The sequence below is a fragment of the Mchenga conophoros genome, linkage group LG19, assembly GCF_057382185.1.
Source record: "Mchenga conophoros isolate Kocher_MC1m ecotype Shallow Benthic linkage group LG19, M_conophoros_male_GT1.1, whole genome shotgun sequence".
NCBI lineage: Eukaryota > Metazoa > Chordata > Actinopteri > Cichliformes > Cichlidae > Mchenga > Mchenga conophoros.
In genome coordinates, this window is record NC_140544.1 from 26,899,784 (window position 1) to 26,918,322 (window position 18,539).

The 18,539-nt window shown below is 40.3% G+C and overlaps 2 protein-coding genes across 2 annotated transcripts; both read right to left on the reverse strand.

Moving 5' to 3' along the window:
* Nucleotides 1-680: 680 nt before the first annotated feature.
* znf292a (zinc finger protein 292a) lies at nucleotides 681-14,124 on the reverse strand. Its single transcript, XM_085256885.1, has 8 exons — nucleotides 13,966-14,124; nucleotides 12,080-12,234; nucleotides 9,085-9,163; nucleotides 8,624-8,759; nucleotides 8,261-8,463; nucleotides 7,806-7,942; nucleotides 7,371-7,512; nucleotides 681-7,265 (listed from the first exon to the last, which is right to left on the reverse strand). The coding sequence occupies exons 1-8, from the start codon at nucleotides 14,113-14,115 to the stop codon at nucleotides 1,113-1,115; spliced, it is 7,155 nt and encodes a 2,384-aa protein (XP_085113011.1). The 5' UTR covers nucleotides 14,116-14,124; the 3' UTR covers nucleotides 681-1,112.
* A 2,174-nt stretch (nucleotides 14,125-16,298) lies between these two features.
* cga (glycoprotein hormones, alpha polypeptide) lies at nucleotides 16,299-17,780 on the reverse strand. The gene is made up of 4 exons (XM_085256695.1): nucleotides 17,647-17,780; nucleotides 17,446-17,557; nucleotides 17,027-17,211; nucleotides 16,299-16,606 (listed from the first exon to the last, which is right to left on the reverse strand). The coding sequence occupies exons 1-4, from the start codon at nucleotides 17,647-17,649 to the stop codon at nucleotides 16,532-16,534; spliced, it is 375 nt and encodes a 124-aa protein (XP_085112821.1). The 5' UTR covers nucleotides 17,650-17,780; the 3' UTR covers nucleotides 16,299-16,531.
* Between the last annotated feature and the right edge of the window lie 759 nt (nucleotides 17,781-18,539).

The following is an 18,539-nucleotide window of genomic DNA, read 5'->3' on the forward strand; positions in this document are numbered from 1 at the left end:
GTGTGGAGGAAATATGTTGCAATAAATTAAAGTTTTACATAACCTTAAGATAAAATATGTAAAAACAAGCCAAAAATGTATGCACAAAAAAAAGTGAACAGTATGTTTAATTGTAGAAATAAGCTCAATATATATTTTTGTTGATGTTAAAAGTACTTTTCCATGAACTATGGAGGCTTATTTCTGCAATTAAAAAAGGAGAAAAAAAGCAGGCTAAGTTAATTTTCATCGTATCGTTTCAAAATTTGGAGTTTCTGAGCAAGTTGGAATTTTGAAGTCCGAATGGGGGAAACACTGAGAGAAAGAAACAAGCTTCCATAATATGTTTAATATGTAAATGTGTTTTAATGCACTGATTTATTTATACTATTGGTATTTTTCATGTCAGTATGCCCAATTTAAGGTGTTTTAAACTGACATTAGATTGCTGGCATTCCCTTCATGGAAAAAGTTTTAAAAACTGTACATTTTCCAGGCTCCTTTGGGAAGCTTTCCGTCCACAAATATGAAAAGTTTCCACATCTATTCAGTTGCTAACAACAACCTTGTCCCACCATATTCCAAGTTTCCATAGCTCATTTAAAACCAAATCATGTGCATCATTTCACAGCTGGGATTGCGCGTAAACAAAGCTACTGTAAACTATATAAGTTAGAACAATAGAAAGTGTGCAGTCAGTATGTTATAAAAAGAACCAGTAACATTTTATTGAACACTTTGTGGAAGACATGTAAATATTACAGATAGGTCTACTAGTGTTGTAAAAGGATGAAATAAATACAAACAGAACTTGAAATCCCATAGGGATATATAAAAACAGTTTTCTTTAAAAGTCTCCATTTAGCAAAAGAAAAAAAAAACATCTTCAGTACTAAGCATAAATACAAACATGTTTCTAAAATCTATGCCCTATAGATTACCTGGTTATTATAACTAACATACATACTTAAAATCATCCGAGACGTTATTTCATTAGGTACAAAATAGGCCTTTTTTTCATTAAGTGTGACCATGACTGTTAACAGTTGGAAATTTGATGCATTAACAAACCATTCTGCAGCATAACTTCTCAAATCCTGAGTAAGACTGAGCTGAAAACAAAAAATATCGGGTTATGATCCGCTATAAATCCATTTTTTTATTATGACTATGGGCCGCATGTCTTGTAGCTGCTTTAGCAAAAGATCAGCGCCATCTGATAATGTTTTATCCATGACTATCTTAACATTACTCACTGATTGGAGATTGAGGGGGTTTCTGAAGTCTACAAGACTCTCACAACCTTTCAATTCATCAGCTGCTTTACTTTTGGTTGCAGATTTCTGTTTGTTAGTGTGTTGTCTTTTGGAAGGCAGTTCAGCACTAGATTTATCATTTAATTTGCGTTTGGAAGAGTTGGTCGACTCTGAGGTTTCCAAGAACTTAAGAAAGGAGTCCTCAAGTCCTAACGGCTTGAAAGACGCTGACATAACCCCATCATCACGTTGTTCTTGGGCTGCAGGGGTACCAGGATTTGAGTTCTCTCTTGAACTGTTAACAGTTGTGCGGTTCCTAAGGGTTTGTATCCTCTCCGGACAAGCTGGTGTGGGATGTGCAGGTTTTCTGGGACGGCCTCTTTTAATTCCTCCTTCTGTCCCAGTGGAAGCTTGAGATTCTGCACTATCGTCGTTGGACAGCTTGCTGTCCTCTTGGACTATTTTTTCTACCGATTCATCCATTTTCTGGTCACTGGGCTTTTCAACTTCTTCTGGCTCCATGTCCTCAGAAGATGAAGCTGACGTGCCCTCTGCTTTGTTTGCATCTTTGCATCTGGCGCGTGAGTATTTTTTGCAGAAAATGAACTGGCTCCTCTGATCTTCAATGTATCTCTCTGTGAGGCCATGTGTGGTGTAATGCTTAAATATATTTCTTTCAGCAGACTCCACTGCATCGCAACCTATGATCATGCATGGGTACTGCAGCGAGGACTTCTTGGTGCACATGGCAGATGCTTCTTCATGAGATTTTAGTGTAGGCTTTCCAAAACTAGTCCAGTGTTCAATGGACTTTCCATCTTTCTTTTTAGTGTTTTTCTTTTTCACTCTGAATTTACTTTCTACGTTCTCTTTCCCATTGCTAACCCCTGGGAAGAGCCCTATCGATTTAGTCCTTCTTCCATCACTTATTTTGGGGTCATAAACATAGTCGTGCTTTTTGATGAGGTGACGGAGCAGGTTTGACTTTGTAGTGTACACTCGGTCACATCCATCGTACTCGCACCGGAAAGTTGGATCAACCGAGCCGCTCTCAGAAATGGCAATTTCCTTGTGGTAATTCTTAATGTGCTCAATGTACTTTTCCACAGAGCTGAAGGGGAGAGCACACTCTGGCCGGTCACAGTTAAAAGTTCCTATGCTCATACTGGCCATCATGGCGGTGGCTTTGTCACGGGTGAACTTGTGTAGTAAGAGGTAATGTTGCACCAGCCGTGTGATTCCCATGAACACCCTTGAGCAATTTTTCACTTGACACCTGACTTCATTATCTTTTTCTATGGTCTGATCGCTCTCCTGTCCGGTGTTAACACTAGTCTTTTCAGCTTCAGTTTCACCTTCAGTTTTGTTAGGGGGCAGGGATGCCTGATGCATGGCCTTGTAATGGAGTATCAAATTGTGCTGGATGGTGAATGCTGCAGTGCATCCCTCATGAACACAGCGATAAGGTCTGTACGGACTGTAGGCATTGTCTGCGTCAAACATTTTGAGGCTTAACCTCTTCTGAAGTTTCTCCTTTTTCTCCTCCTTTGTTGGTGTGCTTTTGGAGCTGCTGGGTTTTTCTGGAGACGATGAAGGAGATGAAGGCGGAGACTTTAGCTGTTTCACTTTGCTCGGGCTCACGGCTAATTTTCCTTGTGGCATTTTTGCTTTGCCAACGGGACTGAGCTTCTCTTTCAAACTGGATTTCAGTGTCATTTCTGGACTGTTGTTAATAACAGCCACTTTAGGTTCCTCTGGAGCTTTTTCAGGAGCAGGTTGTGCCACTTCCTCAAATGGCCTGTCAGTCAAGTAGTTTTGAGGTGATGGTAGTCGTGTAACAGTCAATACCTCAGAGGTCACGCTTTGCTTTGACACGTCTTCTGGAGTGACCTGAGGAACGTCTAGATTGTTGTCAGCGTCTTGTTGAGGTGCAATTGCAACATCAAGTGGTTCCTGTTTTATAGCAGGAGTTACAGGTGCAGACTTTGCTATCTGGCCGCTACTGAAATCGGTGTTTGGACGTTTAATAACTGCATCAGCTTTGTTAAGTTTAAATGCACGTCTATTTCTAGCACTAATTCTAAGCTTCTGCATTTCTGCCTTTGACAAGCGATGGACTTTTTCATAGTGAATTCTCAACCCTGTCGTTCTTGTAAATGTTTTTGGACAGATCTGACAAGGATATGGTGACAGTTTGGATGGCGTTCTTTTTAGTTCATCTATCATCTCATTAGTATAATCGTGCATTTTACTCAAGTGTTTGAATAATGCTTCCTTTGTCATGAACGAGTACTCACAATCCTCCTGGTCACATTTGAAAGGTTTAGGTATCTTTTCAGTGGGCTTGTCGTCACTTTTACTCAGTGTTTTGTTCTTTTCAATAACAGGGGCTGGATCACAATGACTAACACTTTGCTCTGTGGACATTGCACTCCGCATCTTCTGTTGAGCAGCCTCGATCAAATCCAACCTTTGAAAGGCATGTGACATTTCCATCAGGTGATCCTCCTGATAAGGTACATCAAGAGCTGGATTAGCCAAATCTACTGCCTTCTCTTGCTGGATTTCAGTGGAAACTGAGAAGGAGTTTGGATAGTCCATGATATTTGTATTCTGGGGCTCCTGTTTCAACACCACGGACGAGGTCAAAGTGGTCAAGCTACAAGATTCCTGTGAGAAGTCACCATTTGGCATGTTATATATTGCTCCATTAGTGTCAGGGACATGAGGATCATTGAGGAAATCAAGAAATGATGTTGGGAGATCAGCTGTCAGGTCGATTTCATCTAAAGGTCTGCACTGTGAGCGTTTAGACAGGTGACCACCAAGAGATTTGGTGCTTGTAAACTCTCTAAAACATCTCCTGCAGATGACCTTGCCATCCTTGATGATTGCGGGCCATTTGGTACGCTTGCTCAGCCTGCTGCGTTTTCCTTTCTGCACATCTGGGTCACTTGCCTTTTCATCTGAGGGGTTTGTCTCACAGTCGGCATTGGCACAGTCCTCATCGTAAGGGAAATCAGTGTGAATCACGTTGTGTGGGCTGAGCATGCCATCCACAGAGTTGTCTATCTGATCATAACCGTGAGGTGCCATACTCTCCGGTTCAGTTATTTCACTTGTAGATTTTATTGGCGCTGGAGCCTCTGGGGTTAAACATTTCATTGGAATATCAACTGATGAGCATTGAGTGAGACAAGAGTTTTCACTCTGAGCATATGGTGTGTGGTAGCTTCCGTCAGGGAGGCTGTCAATAGTTGAGATACTGTTTCCATTATCCAGCTGTCCTGTCATACTTGCACTGCTTTTTCTCACATCTACATTGTCTCCTGCACCCTCAGGATGCATGAGTCCATACTGATGTCCTCCGTTATGCATTTGGCCTCCATTGTCAAGCATCAGAGAACTGGACACATACTGAGACATTAAACTTGAATCTGAAGGAGCGTTTGACATAGTGGGAGCGTGCATAGCTGCTACTGAGTGATCTCTATCAGATGGGAGAGACGATGTGGCTTGATAGGGGTCTGCCTGCCAGTGAGGATAGTTGCGGGGTGGGTACTCGTTCATGTTAAAGGCATCTGGATAGCAGTTATTCATAGGAGGTGAAGACCAAGACTGAGACATGTCTGACTGCATCATTCCGCTGGAATTGTTTGGGCTTCCCCAGGATGAGTACACCGTGGGGTTTATCATTGGAGTGATAGGCACAGGCTCCATCGATCCAGGGTAACACTGGGCGGGAGAGCTTGAGCATCCCATTAGGTAATCCATCTGCTGCATCCCAGGTTTGTTGCATAGTATTCCTGGCTGGTTTGGAGGCTTGGCACCTGGGTTCTGAGGTTGACTTTGTGACGCTGGTCCACTGGGTGTCTTTTTTGCAGTAATTTTGGCCACTTTGTTATATTTTTTCGCCAATTTCCAATCTTCGAATATCTCAGGGTGTTGCTTCTTCACATGCCTAGACAAACTTTTGTTTGTACTGTATGCCCTTGTGCAATCATTAAATGGGCAGCAATGCAGGTTCTCTTCACTTCCAGCAGTAGCTGCAGGTGTGCTAGTAGGATATCCTTGAAGCGAAGAAGGAATTTCTGTCTTGATTTGAGCAGGAGAAATTATTTGTGGAGTTGCTTTCTGAAACTCATTGCCTGGTACATTATTAGTCCCACTGACAGTTACTTCCTGTTGACCTGGCAAAGGATCTGTATTACTTGGGACAGGATACACTGGAGGAACAGTACCTTGCACAGCCACATTTTGGTGGGCATGTGGAGCTTGTGGTGGTTGAGTGGCATCAACTGGTGCTGGAGTGGGATTGGTCAGTGGAGTGTAGCATTTCTCTGGTTCTTTTATCTCAGGATGTCCAATTGAATTCAGCATATTTTCGACTGAGTGTTTCACTTTCAGGGGACCGGGGGCTGGCGATGTGCATGGTGATGCACTGGCATCTGATGCTTCCTTCATATGTATATCTGTATTAATCCCTTCAAAGCATACAGCAGCAGAACATGTGTCTTGTTGGGTTGGGGTGCTCTCTTGTGGTGGTGGTGGCTGCACTTTTGCATCGGATGGGGGGAGCTGATTTGCGATGTTAAAACTGTTCGCTGCATCATTGTTGTGATTCTCTTGGTGGGACAAGAACTGAGACTGTGAGTAGAAGATTTTTCCACAGTTGTCCGTTTGGCAGGTGTAGGTAAGGTAATGCTGAGCCTCATGATCATACAGCAGGTAGGCCTCGCTGAAAACTTCGCCACAGTTAGGAAACATGCACTGGGCCTTAAATTCTGGGTGTATTTTTCTATGCATGAGGAGCTCCGAATTCGAATTAAAGCTGGCCTTGCAATTCAGCTGTATGCATATATATGGTCGGGTGCCACAGTGCATCTGCAGGTGATCATTGAGGTGTCTGACATTAACAAACTGCCTCCTGCAGTACTGGCAAACCACTTTCTGCTTTTGTATTTCTAAAAACCTCATGGCCTCTTCGTCGTTCTTGTGAGATCTGACATGAGCCATGAGGTTACGGAAAAACTTGAAAGCTTTAGTGCAGTTTTTCACAGGGCAGAAACAGTCTTGGCTTATCTGTGTGTCAGATGTAGTTTGTTCTATCTTAACAGGGGGTCCCAGCTGTTGTCCAATTTGAGATTCAATTTTAACAGGACTAGTGTTTGTCTTGGCAGCAACTTTTGAAATTTTTGATGGACTTTTAGGGGACTGAGGTGGTTTGGTTACTTTTCTTGCAGCTTTCATTGCAGCTAATCTCTCTTTGCAAGACTGCTTTACATGTGTTGCTACGTGTGGTTCTAAAATCTCCCTAGTTTCAAAACTGTCAGCGCATATTGGACAAAGATACATTCCGTCTTTGAAATGCTTCTGAGCGTGACGAACAATTCTGTGACCTAAGAACTCCTTGTCACACAAAACACAATACTGCATGTAAGCTCGCCAATTTCTGAATCGGGCAGACACAAAACCCTGCTCCCGCAGTTTTTTAGCCTCTCTATTTTTTTCTCTTTCATCTGTGATTTCATTGAGTTCATTTGTAGTGGTTAGCAGGAAATCCTCCAGGTCTTTGTATTCAGGGAGTTTGCCAAGTGCACTTTCCACCTCTTGTTCATCTGTGTCATTGAGTGTGTCAATAGAAGAGACAATAGCTGCCTCCTCGCCCATCAGTGCCAAGCAGTTGCGTTTCAATGTTTTCCAGTCCCAGAACTCCGGATCAAAAGGCCACTGTGTCTTCAAGGCCAGCAGTAACTCGCAGCGTAAAGAATTGGGCACTGGTAGACTCCCGTCCTCCTCAGGTTTTTGGTCAGGTTCATTGTACAGTGATTCCACAGCATAATATGAGTCAACCGTAGGCTGGAGTAGGAACTCTGTGAGCTGGCATGCACGCTTAACTTCTAGATCAGTTGGCAAGAGGCAGGAAATAGTCTTGCAGATGGTAGACTTGCTATCTTTATGGTCACTGGAGGTCATTTTCAGAGCTTGAATGCACATTTCTACGCACACTGGAAGCCCCACCTCCCCAACCTATGAAAATAGAAAAACATAAAGGCCAACGATTTTATTTTAAAGCCTTATATGTCTATGTCTGTTCTTGCATTAACGGTAAACGCATAAGACTATTTTCCTTACCTCGTTTTGGATTACTTTGATGAGAAACAGAATGTGACAGACACTTCTGCAGAGAAGAGCCATCTCTTTGCTGCGGCTCAGAAAGGAATCAGCAGACGACTCTAATCGCATGAGCAGTTTACTCCAGAACAAAGTCAGTTCCCTGAAAAAGTTCACAAACGGAACTGTTCAAGGTTTTGAACTGAAAGAGTGCGTAAACTTTTACACAAATTAGGCTGTGTCTGCACTGATGGAACCAATATGTTGAATTTATACTTTGTAGCATCCTTCATTTATTCACATTTGGCCAATCTATAAGCTGCATCTATAATAATGATTAACGATAAAAAGAATTGCACTTACGATATAAAGCATGCATGTTTAGCCTACTGCTGTTCCATGACTGTGCAACTCTTTTGTTCTTTGCAAATGTCTGAAACATATAGCAACTCTTACCAGGCACAGTAAACATCTCCTTGGAGAAGCTGTCTTTTGAGAAAGGAAGTACACATGCAGAGAGCGCCTTTCTCATCTCCCTCAGACTCCAGGTTGCAGATCATTTCAAGGGCATCCTTACAGTCTATTGATGCAATCTATTAGAGAAAACAGATCAAATAAAAAATCAGTTCAAATGAAATCCAGTTGCAGTATCAGTCAATTTCAGATATCAGGAAACTTCTAAACAAACAAAGGGTCAATTTGATTGATTCAACTTCAGTACAGTTTAAGAAAGGCACAGTCCGTTTGTCCGTTTCAAAAAAGCATCTAACAACAAATGTGGTTTTAATAACAATACCATATTACGAGGGCTCTAAAACATTTAAGTGGCCACAAACCCTGCTGAAATATTATTTTTAATCAAGTAAAATAGTTTATTTTAAAATAATGTTTAAAATATAATGTTTTCATACCTCTTCCATTAGCTGTTCCTGACTTTTTGTCATACAAATGCAAAGCAAATAGGTCTGTTTGAAGTTCCCTTTTCCTTCATATCCCGGATACTCTGAGCACATCTTTGCAAGGACAGCTGCTTTATTAATACTGTCCACTTTGATAAGATGTTTTATCCGCATGTTGAGAAGCGTGGGACCTTCGAGCTCAAGAAATTCATGGACTGAGGAGGAGAAAGAAGAAAGTTGAGAAACTGGTCATGAGAGAGAATTCAGTCAGAAAGTTTACTATTATACACAGCGAGAGTTATTTCCTAGAATTACAGCTGTAAAAGTCAGTGCGGTGCGTTGGCAAGCCTAGACGTATAAAAAAAGAAGACTAACCTTGCTCAGTTTGAGGAATTTGATTGGACAGGATGCTGCTTAATGTGGTGTTGGCCCAGACGCCGTCCTGCTGTGCCAGTACTGAGAGCAGGCAGAGCTGTGTGCTCCCACTTTCTTGCAAAAGGCCGTGTGCCAACTGTAACAGAAGACGCACAACTATGTAATGATTACATTGCTAAAACTTCAGTCAGTCGTGCTTTGAAATTTCATTTTTCATTTCACTCATGCCTGAAATATTTGCTATGGCGATGTTACGATAGTCAATTATTGAAGTGATATATGTATTCTTTACACATAATAAATCCTCAGTGCAGCATTTTACCACATATCATTTTACATATCCTTTAAGTAAGCTAAACCAAATGTTTTCTAATAACTAAGTAACTTCTCATTGCTTATCACTGAAATGATAAGAAAAAATGATAAGAAAAGTATCTACAAGTAGCTCTGCAGATACTGACCTTCATGGAGGACTGGAACTCCTCCCATAAGGCACCAGGGACATGCTGGGGCAATAAGAGCAGCAGCTCTGCACAGCTCCTGTGAATCCAACACAGCAATTTGTTAAAGCCAGATGTAGGTCAAGGATGTGCACACAATCCGTAAAATGGGGATAACCATACAAGAATAGCTTTTTGCAGGGTGTGAGTGTAAAGTCAGTTTGGCATTTTGCAAATATAAAGCTGAGGAACATTTTTAATTTTACTGCGCAGCTGCTTGTCCAAAGAAACATATTAATACCATTCATACACTCATGTTGTTCATATTAACAAAATGTTGCAACTAAAGGAACAAAGGAATTCCTGTGGTAGTTGTATTTAAACCTTGGAGTGCAAAGACGGTGACCAGATGAGAAGTAGCTCTGGAAAGAGCATATAAGATGGGTAGACAGTGCATTGCTCTGCTTAACATCTAGAATATATATATCTGTGTGTGCACGCGTGGTGTTATTTTTGTTATTTTACTTCCCTACTGCATCATGCATGATACAAAATCAGCGACAGAATGCAAATTAATCTGGCTGATTTCTCCTCTCTCTTAACCTTTTAAAACTGGTCGGAGTAGGCACGCTCCGTTTTGCGTAACTATTTTTAAATCCCTGTAGAACTGGAACCACGTAAGCTAGCACGATAATTTTTTTTGCATATCAAACCGGAGGCGTTGTACTTACATCTTATGCCACCAGCTTGCCCTAGGTCATGGTTTCCTTCCACATATAGCTTTGCAAAAATTGCATAAAAAGCACTTGCAGCATCAAAAACATAATATTCCAGAAACACGCTTTGCCGATCCGATTACCTGTTCAAAACACTTCCTACATTGGAATAGACTCTCAGCACGAACTATCGCATGTCCACCATTACTTGCCCGAAACTGTAAGTGACGTCATTTTCATGGAAAATGTAGGGGTTTTTTTGTTTTTTGTTTTTTTTACCTTCGGGGCTGTATAAGCCTATACTGGTGTTTTTAAAAGTTATGTTTGACTTTATGCTTTTCTGAATAGTTTCTGAGATGCTTAGAACTCAAATTGCACTGCTGGAAATAGGTTTTTTTTGATGCACATGCTGGTTTGTTTTTGCAAATTTGGATTATAATATTTATTTTTGCTGCAGTATATAGAAATTGGTGTATCTCAAAAATAAAACTATGAAGACACTCAAAATAAATTTCCTGTTGTTGGAAACTATTTTCTGGAACTTTTTTGTATTTACAGTTTTGAGGGATAAACCTCTGAAATTTCTCTAACTAGAAATATATGTAAAAAAACCAAACATTTTTGTTGTAGTTTATTGCACTTTTTTGAAATTTATGTAGTTACTATGCACTTAATGCATACATATTATTACAATTTGGGCTATAATGGTTGTATTGATGTATAGCAAGTTGAAATGCTCCCAAAAATGGCACTACAACATGTAAACGTGTAAAGATAAGCTCTGGCGGACTTGGTTCTATGGTAGGTCTTAAAGAGTTAAATTGCGGTACAATTTATATAAACTCATTTGACTCACGGGTGTATATATTGAGTTTTAAAACATTTGCTGCAGTTCATTTTTTTTGTTTAGCTCCATATCATCAACTCAAACTATTTCTTTCATTATTAGAGACAGTAGTGAATTGCATTTTTGTAATGTCCTTTATGGGCATACTAATTCACCTAAAATAAGGTAGGACCAAGACAGATTCAGTGAATGCATGATAAAACATCAGTATATCCAACCATCCTGTGAATGGAATACTTTTTCTGCACCTTTCCACACAGGTAAAATGCATATCCCACAACTGCCTATTACCAATAATTAGGCACTGATCATTACTTGAGAAACATGACTAATCGGGTCACTGTCAAGTGAGTTAGTGGCCGCCCACTTTGTGGTCAAAAAGCATTTACAATTACAATAAAGGTGGTAATAGGCCTTTATAGTATACTGCTGAATGTCCTGATCCCTGTGCAAATTCATCAGTGCAGTTGAGTTTAGCTGTGAGCAAAATCGAGGTCTAAGTCACGATATGTCCTAACCTCAACCCTTTGCTGCTTGCCTGCAACAGCCATTGCAGGCCTATATCCCAAATAGCTATTGAGATGATGAAAATATAACACTAAATGTGATTCAGAATATCTTTTCTTTTATATTTATTATTTTACGTACTTTAATGGTATCATTACCACATCATAGAATATCTAAAAAGCTTCTGTGCTACTCATAGTAAGATGTGTTCACAACATAGACGACATAGGCATGGTTATTTTGCTGGCTTCAATCTATTTTTATGGTGTGGGACTTATATGCATCAGACTGTCAATAAAATCCTGTAAAGCTGTACTGTTAGGATTAAAAACTGGTGTATAGTTTGAAATCCAAACTTTAGACACAAGTTGAAAGGGAGGCTTTGTCTTGCTGCTTGATCATCGTAAATCGGTAGCGTGATTTCGACACATCGGTACGTCTGTTCACTCCAGAGGCATAATGATGTGTTCTGGATTATTCAAATACATCTTATGACTAAGAACTAATGTACATTCTTGGTGTTGATAACTATTGTCTCTGACTTCATTTTGCGTACACGTTGCATCCTCCTCTGTAAATCATCCCAAATCTGTGGCTCCCTGAGAGATCCCCTCCACTTCCACTCTGCATTACAGCCTCAAGGACTTTGTTTTCATAAGAGCACACCCTGCAAATAGCTAAGTGGCTCCTGTAGACTGTTTATAGAGTATTTGAAAACTTTTCATGTAAGTTTCCTCTGAGATTTGGGTGTGTTTTGTTTATTTTTACTGTCACATATTATTCCTCTTTCCAAATGCCCAAAGGGATTAAATTCTCTCTTAAAACAAACCAGTAGAACTAGAACTACTCATCACCACTTTAATCTTTGGACTTAATGCACTCTTGTGTTTATGTTATTAATATCTATCACACATTTGCACTGACACTGAATTCATTTTCTACTCACAGTGACAACTTTTCAAGTAGGAGTGGCACATTTTCACATTCGGAGGAGAGACAGGAGGCAGCCTTAGCAAAGCAGAGGATGGCCACGGTGTAAACCTCCAGCAAGGGCAGTGGATCTTCATCCGTTTTCCAACGACTGGCATGTTCCACCAAGACCTTAGAAAAGAAAACAAAGACTTCAGTTAAAATAGGGCACTGAATGACAACTTACAAGCTTCTGTGCACAAATAGTCAAAAAGTTGTGCGGAATATTATCTGTTTTAGGCTTCTCGACTTTCAAGATTTTCTGCTTTTCTACATTTTTATGTCAATCTGAAACTCTCGGGGTGATGGATATAATAACCACAGTAACAATTTTTAACTTCCTGCTTTTGTGACTCCTCTTCACTGAAAGACTATCTAATAAAGATGAAAAAGCCAGAGAAATGTGGCTTTACTGGTAAAGAAATATGTTGGGAACCCAGTAAGAACGTTGAGACAAAATTTGCTCATTCCTCTTTACGGGAACCGCTTTCAATGATGTAAAACTTGCTGCTATCAGTGTAAATTAAGCTACAGATTTCTGATTATCGCTTACATTTAAGAGACAGCTACCTTTAATAAGCCAAAAAGCCATGACATCAGGACAATTAATATTAAATGTTATGTTTAATACCATGACATACTTATTACACATTTAAGTTAAGGAGTAGTATCCTAAGCCATTAAAAATAATCTAGTGTGTGCAAAAAAAAAGTATTTTTTTTTATCCTTTTTTATACAAATTCAGCAAATCTAAAACCTAAATTTAATCCATAAAACTTTATTTCTTTAACACACTGCTCGCATAAAAACGCTTATCATGCTCAGTGAGTGTATTATCCCTGCAGCTACACGCTTTTAAATACATTCCTGCCCCGACTAAAAGTGCATTCAGTCCCAGACTCTCCCTTTTTTTCCCTCTCACATAACTTTTAAGTTGAATGAATTCTTCAGAGCCGGTTAGAGATGCACTGGGTCAAATTTAAAATCTCACACCAATTTGGTGCCATGCAAATAATCTACGTTGTGTCGCAGGAAAATGGAGAAATCGCATAATGTGCATCTATGTGGTCATGGCTAATTAATGAGACGGATACTGGAGTCGGTGACCACTAGAACACTTTCTCCTTCAAATCACTGCTCAGCCAGCTGCAGGCTAATCGGTCGCTTTTACAATGACATCAGTTGAACATCTCGTGCTGGCATAGATAAAAGCGTTGTAATAAACATATGCGCTGATGTGGTTAGCTGGATTAATTAGTGCAAAAGGCCCGGGCTAGCACACTGGGGGAAAAATCACTGCCCTTTCCGTACAAAAAAAAAAAAAAAAAAACAGCTTCACAAAAAGTAACCTAAATACACACCAAGCTAAAATCCCCACAAGCATGGGTGCAGTCTTGCAGCGCTTACACTGTGTTTTTTTATTACCTTTAACAAGTATAAATAGCGGTGCACATGAATGCAACCGCTCAGGAAAATCTCGCTAACACAGCTATCCGTTTTTGCACAGCATGACCACTGCACAGACAGGGGGACCCTGCATACCAGCTAGCAACATTCATTTGCTATTAGCTATCTGGCCTGGAAAATACGTGTAATTAATGCAGCGCGGGCACGCGATGGCGTGGCTTCTCGCCGCGTGGATGGTCAGACTTTGCAAATAAGTGCATGCCGCATACGAACATCACTGGTAAACCTGGGGGAAAACACTGAGGAGGTTTTTTCCCCATCTTGAAATGCCAGGGAGCTAGCTAGGCTGCTAACCCCTTAGCTACATTGTTATAGCAAACGTAGACGCGCATCCTCGGCCAAGAAACCAGAGGGGCTGCAGGCAGCCCGGGATGAGCAGCAGGATAACGAGCTAACCTGGCAAAACTCCTGGCAGAAATGCAAGGAGGCTTCCAACGGGGGCTGAGAACTTTCTTTCAAAGCTGTGGTCAACGCTTGGAACCGCTCTCGGAGCTCCTCGATAGCTTTCCGTGTATCATATTCCTTCTCTGTCTCCCCCTCCGCCATCTTCACAACAATCACGACCGCGTACGCACAGATGTTACGCTGACAGACTTGCACACGCACGCGCACGCAGGGGGAGGGGAGCGTGTACTGTTATAAGCTCAACATAACCCCGATGTCAACAAAGCATCCACAACCTTACGCATAAAATCACACTGTGCACACGAGCTGTGGGTCACATATATGCTGACGCGGTAACCTCAGAGTGATTGATGTGGGTTACCACCAACACTGCATAGTAGGGTACAAGACATAAAAAGATACCGCAGGCAGGCTGTGACATCGAGGCGTGAACCAGCCATCTCCTAAAATAACACAAATCTGTGTGCAAAATGATTTTAGTCTACTCCCAGTGTCCCCACGCAAACCTTATGTATCTTCCAGGTATGAATCCTGAGAATGTGCCCCTGGGTCTGCTGCAGAAAAAGGCCTGATTCAGTGTCGCATGCTAAGAGTCACTCCAGCAGGCCAGATGTTAGAGGTAAATCAGATTAATACTCGAGGTACATCTGTGCAGCCCGAGGGAAAAAAGGATACCAGGGTATATTTCATAAATCTACAATTCATGTTACACCAAATGAGCATTTGAATTCAAATTGAACTCTTCTACCTGCACCCGTGCTCAGAGCAGCACATCAGAATAAACCTTTCTAACATTAACGAACAGACTCGGTGCTCTAGTTTGTTACCTGGACCAGCAGGAAACATGTTACTCAGTGGTTATCAAGCTGGAGCCAGTTCAGCCAACTAGGAGAGCAAGATGAAGAGAAGCTAAAGTGGATGCGTATGTTTTTTTTTCTTTTATAATAAATAAAGAAGAATGAGATTTCTGATGCTACTGAGCAGATGATACACACCTTTATTTCTGGGAAATTCAGCATGAATTCTTTTTTTATTGGTGAAAAGGTGTTGGGTGTGGGATGAGGGGCTTTGAATGAGGGGCAAGCCAGAAAAGAAAAATACAAAAACCACTGATGTAACTGTAACATGTTACCCTAAGCAAAGAATGAAGTGTTTTTATTATGTTTGTGTTTTATCATAATGCCATAAAACATTTGAAAAAATATATCAGATAGGTTGATATGTTAGAAAACCCTTCACATTAAAGGTTTTTCATTTCTCTCAACAAACTGTTAGGTGTGGCTGTGTGCAGGCAGGAATAGGACCCAAGGTGCAGACTCCGGAGACAGACGTGAACTCAAAAAAGGCTTTAATTTAATACTCAAAATATAACAAAACTAAAAAAACTCAACACAAACTTAAACTAGAGAAATGACAGAACACACAGCTAAGAAAACGGTAGATCGCGACACAGACACAGAGAAACACTGGGCTTAAATACACAGAGGGAGCAATCAGGGAATGGGTAACAGGAGGGAAACACAGCTGGGGCAAATCAGGCCTAACGAGACAAGAGGACGCAAAACCAGACACATTGAAAGTCCATGTCTGATGTTAAAGTAAAACAGGAAACACATAACACAGACTGAACAAAGACACAGACTCATATGCAGGCACTACAAAGGGAACAGAGACGTGGGAACAGGGCAGACACAAACACTGACTGAACACGGGGATATAGGAACTTAGGATACACATAGACGCGAACTAGACAAGGGGATGCAGGTGATAGGGGAGACAGAGCAACTAAAGAAGACAGAGACATAAGCCATAAGACAGAACTCAAAGAAACCAAAAACTAGGAAGTATAAATAATATCAAAAACTCAAAAACCCTGGGTCGACGACCCAGGCATCCTAACACAAACGTTAAAGTCGAAGTTACGGTACATCACCACCCATCCTAATAGCGCTCTTTAAATGAACGTTTAGTATTAAAAATGACATCTTTATTAGGTGTCTGAGCTCATCCAAGTGTCATCAAACTGAAGTGGTTAAATCATCACTCTAATGACTTCTATCTTTCCTACGCTGACTTAAAATTCAGCTATATTTCTATAATTTATTTGCCATTAAAGCACATTTTGGCTGTTAGTTCCTGAAAATGTTCTATTCTGTCGCCTTACTGACATTAGAGTGTCTCAGCCAGAAAGTCAGTTCTCATTTTTTAGTGAGGTGCAGTTTGTGTAAGAATGCACCTTTCTTCAAAGAAACACTCATGAAAACCTCCTTGTAACAAATCATTCTGCATGGATTTAAAAATAAGACTCATTCCTTAATCCAAGCTCTTGTTGCACATTTTAATCGTTTTTCAAATCCACAATTTTTCAAATACAAATAAGGCAAAAAAAAAAAAAAAAGTAGGTTAAAGAAACATCACAGCCACAGAATTACTGTGAAATATATTCTGGAAACACAAACACATGCATTTTAAAACAGAGTAAAGCGTGTGCATATTAAAAGAAACACAACATGTTTGCCAAGCCGAAGGATGCAGAGTGGTCCCCAGTCCCCATCTGTCATATCTTATGAAAGTAACAGGTGCTGCAATGGCAGTCTGTGTGGTTTCTCACCGAAATGCCAGCTATCAGGATCTGCAAAAGGAACAGATGATTAAGGAGGGGGGAAAAGGGTGAACATTAACACAAAAATGGCATAACACTAAACCGTTCTGTCATGGTATTTTGCTCTATAGTCTGTAGTAGTGTTTTAAACTGAAATAAAAACCATATGAGAAGCTTATGTGCATTTTTTTCCAATAATAATAATAATAATAATAATAACCCTTTAAAAGTTATATAAGATCCCCTAAAATAAAAAGAAATGAATAACACAATCATTCACTCAGAAAAAGTGCTTACATGTAATACACATCCTAACTATTCGATAGCATCCAACTCCAAGATTTGTTTTGCTAAAATCTTACTGACACCAACATAAATTAGGCTAAAAAGTCACAAATTCATAGAAAAGTTAAATAGCTGCCTGACATTGTCATGTGTTTGTGCCTCTACCTCGTGGCTGTGCCTTGCGACGCAGCACGTCGCCTCTGAGGTGATGTTTTTTGGGATATTCATTGTCTTCATGGCTCTGAGAGGTGTCGGGTACGCTCTGGAGAAGCAGCAGCCCATGCACTGGTAAACCGGACGTTCCCTTGAGAAAAGATTGTTCTTTCTCAACGTGCATTCTTCACAGCCCACTAGAGAGGGTGGTTTAGAAAAGGGAACCATTGCTAAAAAACCCAAACTGCACGGTTTGCAATATTGTGCCAGCATTTGAACACTGAGATTAAAAACACAATCTCTGTGATAAGAAATTTAGAACAGAACATTGTGACTTTCATAAGACTCAGATCATTTACATTTAATTTCAAGTCCAATTATAAAACACTGGATGAACTTAAAATAGTATTTACATCATAAACAATTCTTACTGTTTGATAAGTCAATGTTGGGATAGGAATCAGCTATGTAAAGAAGAAAAGACAACAGCAGAAGGGACAGTCCAGGTGACTTCAGTGAGCCCATGGCGGTTGTAGCAATTATCTAAAAATATAGAAACAAATACAGAGAAAGTGGTAAATGCAAATAAAGAACTATAAAGTTAAAGCATAAGTATAGAGACAGAGTATTACCATGTTGAGAGAAAGTGTCCCCTTCACTGTGCCTCTGTACAGAACTTACTTGTAGTGAGAACTTCTAGTCTAATCCATCCCATTATATAGCCCACACATTTTCCTAGCAATTTCCTGGATTAAGTGAAGCTTACCAACCTTATCAATGATCTCTGTGACCCAGTGGAAACTCAAAACATACTTCATTATCATCCTTCCATTCTGACGACGGTGGTTACATTTAATCCCCGGATTTATGTTACTAGGTAACTGAGGGGTGAGCAAAAAGGGGGGAATTAATTAGAGATTTATCTTAGGCATTTCGGTTTAGTGGACAAAGGTCATTTTTAAGGCTAATGTGCATAAAACTGTTTTCGTGACTTTTTAGAATTCTGAGGTGTGTAAAAAGGGCCGATGCTGAAATACACAATTTATTAAAGTGATGTCATCAAACTAAATGTTGCTGCCTTTTCTTAACCGCTCTCGGTTCCACGGGGACTAACACGAATAGATGCAAACGTCTAAGAACAGCAGCTGAGAACAACAAAAGACCTGCTCCGGTGGTCTCTGATTTACCTTTCTTTGAGCCACGATTTTGCTTTTACATTGAACGAGTCAATGGTTTTGTTTGCGGTGATAAAAAAAATCCACATGTGTGGATGTTTAACTGTAAAACAGGATGTTTTTCATTTTGCATCAAGTGCTCTCATTATGGGTACTTGTTTACTGCTAGAGTTTAAAGTCATTTGACTCACTAAATGTAACTCCAAAATACTAAGTCAAAAATGGTTGCACAAACAGTCATCACTAAGACCCGCGTCAGATGTTATCAGTCCATACAGTGGGTGTTTTTAGCAGAAATCAGTCCTATTTTATGCCATTAATTTAATACTTTGGCACTAGTTAGAACTTAT